This window comes from Tetrao urogallus (assembly GCF_951394365.1).
Source record: "Tetrao urogallus genome assembly, chromosome: 8".
Classification (NCBI taxonomy): Eukaryota; Metazoa; Chordata; class Aves; order Galliformes; family Phasianidae; genus Tetrao; species Tetrao urogallus.
The window spans coordinates 21,673,525-21,684,971 of NC_136821.1; the positions used below are offsets into that span (position 1 = coordinate 21,673,525).

General features: G+C 39.0%; 1 protein-coding gene across 1 annotated transcript; it reads left to right on the forward strand.

Annotated features, from left to right (window-relative positions):
* Nucleotides 1–1,695: 1,695 nt before the first annotated feature.
* Nucleotides 1,696–10,091, forward strand: RBM45 (RNA binding motif protein 45; the record flags this gene model as incomplete). The annotated part of the gene is made up of 9 exons (XM_079538771.1): nucleotides 1,696–2,076; nucleotides 3,278–3,400; nucleotides 3,511–3,637; nucleotides 5,092–5,202; nucleotides 5,533–5,712; nucleotides 6,610–6,739; nucleotides 7,937–8,033; nucleotides 8,405–8,571; nucleotides 9,899–10,091. 9 exons carry the CDS (start codon nucleotides 1,696–1,698, stop codon nucleotides 10,089–10,091), a joined length of 1,509 nt encoding a protein of 502 aa, XP_079394897.1.
* Nucleotides 10,092–11,447: the final 1,356 nt, after the last annotated feature.

Consider the following 11,447-nt stretch of genomic DNA (forward strand, 5'->3'; position numbering starts at 1 on the left):
AAATAATGCAATTAGAAGCAAGATATCTGAAGTCTCAAAAGCAATAATGGAACAATGTTTTGCTGTATTCAAGATAACTTAGAATTGTATTGATGATGGCATGCCAACTGGGAAATATTCAAGTACAGCATTCAAAGATGCAGAATCAATGTTATCAAATTACACTATGACATAAGCTCATTTAAGTATGGATAAAAAAGGGAGTTGTGGATTTAACCAAGAAGACAGTTGTGTTTCCTGGTGTTCTGTTTGGTGTATAGAACTATATTAGTTTACTTTTCACCATTCGGTTCTACTTTTATTTATTTGTTTATTTACTTATATACAGTCTGGAGAGCATCTTTAAAAAGTCTTCAACTACCACTACAGCATCGGGGTTTTGCCATTTATCTTTGGAAAAGTTAGCCTTTCAAAAAATTCTCTTCTAAGGCAATGTTTTTTCCCCATAACAGTACTGGGCAGGAGCTCTGAGTTCTTCTCCGTCTGTGTACATACCCAGCATTGCCCCAGCTCAAGTGCAATGTCTTGCACTTGGCATTGTGGAACCTCATTAAGTTCTTGAGTGCGCATTTTTCAAGCCTGTCCAGGTCCGTCTGGATGGTGTCTCTCTATTGTGTCTTCTGTTGTGTCAGTGGCACCACTCAGCTTGCTGGCATCTGCAAACTTGCTGAGGCTGCACTTAATCCTATCATCGATGTCAGTGATAAATGTATTAAGGAGTACTGGTCCCAGAACCGAGCCCTGTGGGATGCCACTCATCACCAGCCTCCATTTGGACATAAAACCGTGGAGCACAACCCTCAGGCTGCAACCACCCAACCAATTCTTTATCCATCAAACAGCCTTCAAATTCACATCTCTCCCGTTTAGAGATGGGGATGTGATGTGGGAGCACGTCAAAGGCCTCGCACAAGCCCAAGTAGATGACATCAGCTGCCCTTACTTTGTCCATTGGTTTTCTTCAGCCATTTATAAAACAACTGAAGTTTAATTGCTAATGCAGCTGCTGGGCAGGTACCAAACATCTAGAAACACTGAAGTGTTTTTTTTCCTCCTACACGTAATCTGCAGACTTGACTAGCAGAAAAAGCTAGTCTGAATAAAAAATACCAAACAATTAAACAACAACAACAACAACAACAACAACAAAACACAAAAACAAGCAAAAAAACAAAAACCAGAAAACCGAAAACAAACCAAAAAAGAAACAACACCCCAAGGACACCCTAAAACAAAAGTTGTTCTCAGGCTGTGTTCCTTCAAGAGACCCATTTTTAACGTTAGCCTTTTAGCTGGGCGGTCAAGCAATGACAGCATCCTTATGCAGAGAAGCTAACCGAGCCTTAGCTAAGACTTTCTCAGAGGAAGCCATCGCACCGAGCGCCTCAGCTGGTGGCACGAGCGAGGCGAAGCGGAACCCCGCCACCCCCTGCACCCCATCCGACCCCGTTTGGGTCCCACCTCGCGCCGCCCTCGGCCCTGCCATCGGGGCAGGTGTCACGAAGAGGCGTCCAATCGCGAAGAGGAGATCTCCGCGCCTTTTCTTCTGATTGGCGCGTGGCAGATCCGAGGGGCGGGACTAAGCACTACGCCCTCCTGTCGGGGTGGGGGGGGCTTGCAAGAGGTGGCGGGTTCTGCGCGCCGTCCCAGCGGCCCGTGCGGGGACGTGGCGCGGTGTGGGGGCGGGGTGCGGCCATGTTGTCTCCCCGGCGGAAGGAGCCGGGTGGCAGCTCTTCGCCCGTTCCGGAGCAGAGCCAGCGCTCCTCTACGGCCCGCGAGCCGAGCGGCGGCTCCACCATGGAGGAGAGCGGCGGATTCCGGCTGTCGGCCGAGTGCCTGGACGAGCCTCCCAACAGCCGCGTTTTCGTGGTGCTGGGCAAGGACGCGGGCGAGGCGCTGATTCGGGAGCGCTTCGCCCCGTTCGGGGACATCCAGAACATCTGGCTGCTGCGCGACAAGCGCACCAACGAGTCCCGAGGCATCGCCTTCATCAAGTTCGCCCGCAGCTCGCAGGCCTGCCGGGCCATGGAGGAGATGCATGGCCGCAGCCTGGCCCCCGATACCAAGCCTATCAAGGTATGGCCGGGTCGGGCCGGAGCCTTCGGGCCGCCCTCTCAGCCCGCATCCATCCCGGCATGGCGGGAGGGCCGCAGCTCGCGAGGCACTGCGGGCTGCCCGGGTACTGCCTTTGGCCTCATTGGTTATGAGAGCTGCTGCGGGCTTGGGTGAAATGCAGTGCCTGAAAACTACCCTGTTTATTTTCTATCGCTATCTTAAAACGTTTAATTCCTGTAAAATATTTAAAGGGAGTGCATTTTAGGTGCTTTAAACGGGATTGGCACGGATAAATTATAAATAAAACTGTCTTTGCAAGAGTGCTTTATGTGGGTCTTGTATCTCGTGCACAAGCTGTTTGCGTTTTTAAATCTACGGCACGTGATGGTAGGTTTCAGCCTCTTGAATTGTTTTTGCGTTCCTCAGATAATGATAAAATTTGAACGACTTTGAACACTGAATATTCCATGTGCTTTACTGTGGGGGAAGGATAAGCACTTAGCTAAGTCTTTCGTGAGGAACTTGCTGTTAGAAGTCAGGAAATCTGAGCTGTGCGCCTTATTTTCCTGCACAACCATTACAAAACACAATTCCTGTGTTCTGTGAAACCAGTTGCTACTTTTGCACACAGAGCTTGTTTTGGAGGTTGTGACTGTTTTTAGGGTTGTTTTTTTTTTTCCTGCCTGGATATCTTCTGGGATAACTTCTAGGGTGCGGCTTTTAGGTAAAGCTTGTTTTGAAAACTAAGATATTCTCAGCTACAGGTCTGAGAAGCTCTGCTTAAGTGAGTGCTATTTGCAGACTGTGTTCTAGCTGAGCTGGAAACTGAAGCTGCCAATTTCCCCCTGCAACTCATTTGTTTCAGTTTGTGCACTCTTTGCATTCTTGTGAAGACTGCTATACCAGGGCTAACCAGTTGCAATAAAGCATTTGCCTTCTGTGGCACTGGCAGTGTTACTGGACCAGGTTTTAATATTCCTTGCCATGCTGCGTTATCCCTGATGGAAACTTGTGCTACCCTCTGTCTTGCTTGAGAAACTGTTTTGGGTGTCCTGTACTTACAGGTCTTCTGTTGCAGGTGCATGTGTGATCAGAGATGTTTTTTTTCTTACTAGGAAATCTGTATAACGTGAGCGAAAAATGCAAAGATTTGCTTAAAACTGACTTGGGATGTGGCTAGGACTCTTTTTCCAGTAATTAATGTTTATGTATTTTTTGTTAGGTATTTATTGCACAGTCAAGAGCTTCTGGAAGCCACCGAGATGTTGAAGATGAGGAGCTTACACGAATCTTTGTTATGATACCAAAGACCTATACAGAGGAAGATCTGCGAGAGAAGTTTAAGGTGCTGATTCACTGTTAGCTTTTTTTCTTAATTTTTCAGAGGAGCTTAAATCGTGGAACTTTAATGCATTTTCAAATATTGTGAATTAATACATTTCTTAATTGTTCCAGATGTATGGAGACATTGAGTATTGCAGCATTATTAAAAACAAGACTACTGGAGAAAGCAAAGGTTTGGGCTATGTGCGGTACTTAAAACCATCGCAAGCTGCCCGAGCAATTGAGGAGTGTGATCGAAGTAAGAATCTAATTGAACTTGCTAAAACCTTTCACAATAAATGTGTACCATCATTAATATACCTTTAGTTTTTACATTTGCTTGCAGGTAAATTATTTATGGCATGTAAACACATCTTGAGACAAAAGTTCTGTTGCAAATAAAAATAGTATTACTGACATTCACCTAATAATGTTCTTGCATCACTAGCCCCTGGAAGGAAAATCAGTGAAAAGAGTGTAGAAACTGATAGTTTGTCTTAAATTGGGTATTCTCATTTGGATTTCATACCCAGGACAACCTCATTTCTAAATAAATAAATAAGAATGTTTTTAATCAAACATATACTATATATCAAATATAATCCATAAATAATAAATTTGTTGTGAATAAATGTAGCCTAAAATTGTTCTTAGGAAATTTGTTTTTTCCTTCTTCCCCCCCCCCTTCCATTTAATATCAGGATTAATGTATTGCAGAAACTAAGACTTTGCCCACTTTACGATCAATCACTTATCACTTATGCTCTGGTACCAAACAATTGTTAAGGAATTGGAATAAATCCAGTGGAGGGCTGCTAAAGTGTGTGACCTGTGAGGAGAGGGCTCAGGGCCTGCTCAGCCAGTAGAGAGGCTTTTGGAGAAACTTATCAGCACTTTTCCAGTCCAACCTCCTTCACTTCCTAAATATTGAACACTTCAGCATGTAGTTTTAGGTTTTTTTGTTGTTGTTTTTTTTTTTTTCTTTTTGTTGTGTGGGAGTTTTTTGGGGTCGTTTTTGTTTTTTTAAGTAATATGCCTGGTGTATCATAAGAAGTTCTGAACAATTGCTATCCCTATGCAAGAATACTCACAAAAATGGGTGATATTTATTAGCAGTTCAATTTTATTTCCTTTATGATTTGAGTTTGGAGGATTGGAGATTCATGATCCTTGAGGTCCCTTCCAAACCTGTGATTCTGTGAAATGAAATGGATTAGATGGCCTAAGAGTTAATACCTGCACTATTGATAAACTGAATGTAGATCAGCCCAAAACATCTATGAGCAGCTGTTACAGTTCTGTGAAAGTTCATCTGATTGCCTTCGGAGCGTCTCCAAGTCCTGCCAAATATCACAGAATGGTTGAGGTTGGAGGGGACTTCTGGAGTTTGTCTTGTCTGGAAGCACGTCCAGATGGCTTTGAATCTCAATGAGGTTATTCACAAGGACATGCCCCAGTTGTTTTAGATACTGATGCATGGTCTCCCACGAGTAAGTAGGCTCACTTGCACTTAACATGTTCCACATATGACACTTTCACAAGTTAACTTCCACATCATTGATTATGCCAACTTGCAAGAGTTACGTGTTAAATGACAGTGTTTGGTGTTTTTTCTGAGTAAACTGTTGAATGAGATATTCAGAGAGTGCAGATATGCTCAGAGATATTTAAAGTATGCTGATTTGTTGCAATATGTGTGACGGTTTCTTTCAGGCTATCGAGCCATTTTGGCTGAACCGAAAAACAAGTCACCTGAATCTTTTGAACATGAATATTATAGCAATAACGCAAGGCAAGAACCAAGGGGAAATGTATTTTCATTTTGTAAGTCACAGTTTTTTATACTGAAAATTATTTGTAATCGCAATTGAGGGCAGTTTGGAAGAAGGCAGTCTAAAGGAAGCTGAGTTCTACAGCTGGTAAATTGGATGTTTGAGTTAGAAATGAAGTGGACATTTCACTTCACTTGTTCTTATGGCGTGCTTTGGTCTAGTTGCCTGATTATTTCAAGACCTGCATTCATGAAAAATGCTTATGACCTTTGGTGTATAATTCACTTAGATTGTTTCTGAAATTTGAATGAAAACTACGTATGAATTGAAGGCATGCTTATTATAATGGATTTGATTGTTTATTTTTGTGTTGATTCTTGAGGTGCTCAGCCAGAGTTTTGTAGTTTTGAAAAAAATGAGACGAGGATTCAGGAGTCAGTCTCCAAACGTCTGTCAGTGGTATCACGGCTTCCTTTTATCCAAGAACAGCTGTTTGCCCTCTTTGATCTAGTCCCAGGACTGGAGTATTGTGATGTTCAGCGAGATCCTCATACTAATAATGGTAAGTAAAATTACAAAAATCTTTTTTCTTCTATGAAGAGCGCGTTCTTTTAATTGTGCCTCAATTCATTTGTATTGCTAAATACAGTGGTTAGAAGAAATAATTGGCTTTTTCTTGCATCAGTGGTTAGTACTACCATCGCCTAAGACTGAAAATTCAATTTTGATTGAACCCTAGTTTCCAAAAAAAAAAAAAAAAAAAAAAAAAGGTAACTATATTTAAGGCTAATAGAATCTCAGGAAGGGACATAATCAAATCCCAGAGAATCATTAATTTGGTCAAGTGAAGTTAATAGTTCTGAATGTAATGGAACGAAAAAAACCTGTAGATTAGACATCTATTTATAGGACATAAAAACTAGATCATTTGAGTTCTCATCATGAAATTGTTTGGTGTGTGGGGGTGTGTAAAAAGCTGACATGAGTAAATGGGATGAAATCATTCCAAAACAAAACTTCTTTTGTATGGGAAGAATTGTTTTGGTTTCAGTGTTCTTTTTTTGCTATAGATGAAAAAAACAGGAAGTAGCTCTGCACAGTGTGAAATGAGAATAATTCAGTTCAGTGTAACTTTACAGTGCTACTGTTGGAATAACTATATTTTAAGATTATCCCTCTGCCTGAGAGTTAGGCAAGACGGCACGTCTTATTTTGCTGTATTACCAGGTTTTCAAATTAATATAAACATAGCTGATCTGTCACTAGTTAATTTCATGGAAGTTTATTTCACAAATAATATTAATATTGCTAGTAAGGAATATACAATGTGGGAAAGAGACTTAGGAACTTTCTAGCATCCATGACTAACCTGTAGTTTGATCCTACTTCTGTACATGAGCGTATCTTGTTCTTAAGATTTGCTTGTGAAGCACTGGAACAGTGTGTGTTGTATTTCTAGGGTATGCTGTGATTCAGTACAGTACAGCTGCATCAGCTATATATGCCAAGTATAAGCTACATGGGTTTGAGTATCCTCCTGGAAACAGATTAACTGTCATTTTTCTGGAAGATGGGAATGATAGTTCAGAGTAAGTACTGACACTTAGAAGAACTGGGAAGTTGTATTCTGGAGAGCAAAACTATTATTATTTAACAATAAAAGATAACGGTGTTACTAAATTAGTTTCACACTTGATGTGTTGGTTTTTTTTGTTTTATTTTTTGAAGTTGATAATGAATATCTTGAATTAAGAGGAATTAATTTGAAGAAAGATTAAAATATGTATTCTTATGATATGTTAGGAAACTTGGCAAGAATCCTTAAAAGTCTCTGTAATAAGCAGGGTGTCTCTAATGTATTTTTGAGGCTTTGTATTTAAAGCAGATATTGCTTGCTTGATCTGTTAGCGGTGTTTGCACTGCTGCAGACAGTGGCCTTGTGAAACGCACGGGCAGAATAAATCTGAGGATCTGATTCTTGCACTTGTATAAGGATTGCCAGGTTTTACTTCAAACCTAGATATTTGAATATCTGCTGGTAGACGTGGAAGTAACCTACATGTTTTCCTGTAGTGAATATTACAGATTCCTTTAGGACTGAAATTGAGCTATTTGAGGCATCAGAGCTGTTCGGGAATATGAAAAAACGGTACTGTGCGGAGCCACGATGGGAAAATTCACTCCAGAAGTGTTATCCCTGGTCTAACCTTTAAAAAATCCATTGAGAATATCCTTCTTGCAAATGTCGCCTTTTGCTCTTCAGTATTTTTCTATGATTTCATGGCCTTAAAACATAGGCTGTGAATCTGTGTAAACATGCAGTTGCTTTTCTTATCTTCCATCAGAACAAAGGAAAGAGTACTAGAGAATGAGAGCTGGAAATGAACTTCCTTTGATAATGTTCTGTCTTCTGATTTGAATTCCTGTGCTTTTCTTTCTCTTAAAAGACAAGAGAAACTTCTGTCTCTTCTGCCACCTTGGCATCTTTCACATGAAGTTAAGGGTTCTGTAGAGTTAATGTTTCTTTTTTGTTATAATATTGGAAAAAGCAAGGGAGTGTTGTGTCTCTATGTAGAACTGAGTTTTTTTCAGTGGATTCCTGGTAGAATGTATGCTTTCAGATTGAGTTTAGGGTGTTATGCAAGCTTCTTCTTTTAATTGTGTACTTGAGTTTGCAGATTATTATTTTTTTATCTTCACGTGATTAGGAAGATCTTTATTTTCCTCTTGCTGAAATTAACTAACATAGTTCTTGCTCTAAAACAACTTATTATCACTTCTTGCAGCCTCATCAGAAAAATGGCAACACAACTGGTAACAGCACATATGACCTCAGTGTTGCGAAATAATAACGCAGTTGTTCAGCAGTATAGGACACCTCCTGTAAGTTAATATGATGGATGCTGTTAATAGTCATTTTCTTTGAGTTAAGAAACTCCGGATGTGTCAGTAAGGAGCACTGCCTGCTTTCTTCTGTAATAGCTTTAGATGCTACGTATTTAAGGAATACCTCTGGTTGATTTGTGTGTGTGTGGGGGGGGGGGGGTGTCATTCCCTTTAAATGTCTAACTTTCTTTGTTAATCAATTTAATGAATAAAGTAAACAAATGAACTAAGATTCAGTTTAACTTTTAGAGCCTATCTATGTCTCGTTGTAGGAGCAAAAATTCTGAACGAGATGAAATGATGCTATTTTCTTCTCCTAGAATTGATTTATAGTGGGTTTTTTTTTTTTTTTCCTTCTCCCGTTTCAGCAGGCATTTGGAGGAACCTCTGGCTCACCATTACTTCAGCCCCAAACTGATGCTTTGCTTCCACCGCCCAAGAAAAAAGTTCCACCTGACACTTCTGTGAAGGAAAGGCTTTTTGTACTTTTTCATCCTCATCCTTTACCTGTGACTATATTGGAGGATGTTTTCTGGTAAGGCTTCATATACAGATAAGTATTTTTTTCTAACAGTGGAGTACTTAAATGCTAAAAATAAAAATAAAAAAAATAAAATAAAAAGGATTGCCATCAGAAGAACTATTCCAAGAAAAAAAATAAGAAAGGATCAGTAAATAATGGCTTCTTTTGAAACAAGCATCTAATGGAATACCAGGGCAGTAGGTTTATAATAAATGTAACCAGAAGTGAAATTTCTGGTCTCATAAAAATTATTTAACCAAGAACATCAAACTTCCTTTTCTTGTAGCTTAATTAATTTTCACTTTCTTGTACAAGATTACCATAAGGAATTAAAGTATTCTGGTAAATTTCCACAGTAATTTAAGGAGGGTAAGTTTAGGAAGATTTTTTCCAGATAGGTTTTGATGGTTTGCATCTTATTAATGCTGTTTCAGCAGTCATTTCACACTACTCTCATATGAGAAACAAAGTCTTAATTGATAATTCTTGCCATCTTTAAATCAAATCCACAGTTCAGCTGTTCACCAGTGGTTTGATTGCTTATTTTTACTATGCTCTTGAAGAGTACATTTCCTTGAAGAGTACATTTCCCTTTTCTGATAGCTGGCATTTGCAGCAATTATCTGGAAAGCCAAGGTATTTTCTAAGCCCTAGGATGGGAAAAGAAATGATATGCGCTACTGTTAGAGTTCTAAAAATGTACCTTTTTTATGTACTGGACCTTCTGGTCTTCATATGTCTATAACTTCAGTATGAGGTAGACTTTCACTTCAGACTTGGTAAGGAACTGTCTAGGAATCTCCTGAGGATTTAGATTTTCTGTGAAACTTTAGCTTTTGCTTTGTGAGTCATTTCAGCAAGACCTTTTCAAAGATGAATCACAGCTGAACAAGTTGATTTAAATGAGATGTGAGTGAATTGCCTCAGATGCCTTTGCAATTGTCTGGTGGTTTTTATTTGGGGTGGGTGAGGTTTTGTGCATTTGTTTAATATTTACTGTGTGTGGCTATTTCATAGATTAGCATTAGTGATTCTAAAAGAATATGTAATGCTTGTAGTTCTATTGTAATATTCCATGGAAGACTTTGCCTACGGACTCCTGGGCTTATTTCCATTCCTGTGCAAAACTGTAGACAAGGGAATGAAAGCTAGGGCTTTTCAAGGAGGATAACACAAGATAATATAACATTTGTGTGAGGATATAGAATTTTCAGCTACCAAATTCTGTAAAGTTGAGATTGGATGATAGATGTCAGTGCTGCAGCAAAACCCATGAACTCCTTTGTTCTTCTTTTTTTTTTTTTTTTTTTTTTTTTTTTTTTTTTTTTTTTTTTCCCAGTCGTTTTGGAAATTTAATAAAAGTTTATCTCGTGGCTGGAAAAAATGTGGCCTATGCAAAATTTGCAGACAGAGCAAGTGCCAGTGAGGCCATAACTGCGTTACATGGCAAGATTGTGAACGGTGTCAGACTTAAAGTAAGGTTGGCAGACTCCCCCACAGAGGAATCTAACAAACGTCAGAGAACCTACTGAGTAGGTGAGTACCCAGTCAGAGTGCTTGTGTAAGCTGAAGTTATTTGAAATAGTTGGAAGCAAAGTATTTTGAAGTTGTATCATGATAAATTTTAAATTTCAAGTTGGTTGATAGCTAGAAATAGATCTAACTTATAGGGGGTGTGTGTGTATGTATGTGTATGGGTGTGTATATACTTATAGGGGGTGTGTGTGTGTATGTGTATGGGTGTGTATATACTTCTATACACAAACTTTTATTTTAGTAAAGAAGTCTTTATTTTTTCTAATGTTTCTAAAAATATGAAACAATTAACAACAATCTGGATGTTCATAGAAACTTGATGTACATAAAAGTATCAGGTCTAATCGAAAGAGTATTGAGAAATAAATGTTGTAATTGAGACCAGCTTGTGTGTGTCTTTCTTTCATTACAAACACGTGCCCTGAGTATGATATTGAGTAAGGATGCAGAGTTTAGCCCCAGAAAGGACAGATGAAGGAAGGGGTAACTAAAATGGCTGTGGGAATGCTGCTAAGTGAAACCAAAAAAACTTTAGTAATTTGGGACTGGATCTGGACTCTCAAATATCAGAGGTAGCTGGAATGTGTGATGGTGAAGAAGATACTGCAGAATGTGTGGTGAGGTGAATGTTTGAACTGCTAAGTTTAAATATTTTAATTAATGACATGGCCAATAAAAAGTGGCAGAGCTTATATATGGAGGTTTTACAGACTTCAGGAACCGTAATTCACTTGTTCGTATGAAACATTGGTTTGATTCAAATTTGTATATTACTTCTTTAGTAGGCCATTAAGAGTATGGTTCCAGATAATTTCAGTAACCAGATTTCTACTGCTGGAGCGGAGAAAAACAAACAAAGAAACAAACAAACAAACAAACAAAAAAAAACCAACCCCCCCCCCAAAACAGTTGTTTCTCTGTCTTTTTTTTTTTCCCCTCCTTTTCTCATTCTAAAAACATCACTTGAAATCCCAACTCTCTCCACATCAATATTTTACATGGAAGTTTCACTCCTTGTCATTTCAGTGTGTGGGTATTTTCCTTGACCTGGGAGTTATAAAGGCCAAAAAAGATTTCACCTGCATGGTTCTCCCTCTTTTCCTAAGGACTTCCATGTTTCTCTTTTGATAAGCAGCAGTTTCTGAAGGTCTTTTTATGTATCACTTAAAAACAAAACAAAACAAATGCATGGAATTGGAGCTAAAACTCTTCTGAAATGTGAAAACTGTCAGTTCCAATAAATGCAATTCATACCCTTGTTTTTATTTTTATTTACAAAGTTTTTTTCTTAAATGTGATTTTTTTTTTTTAAACTTTAATAATAAAAGATCAAATCTTTCTGTCACTTTAGG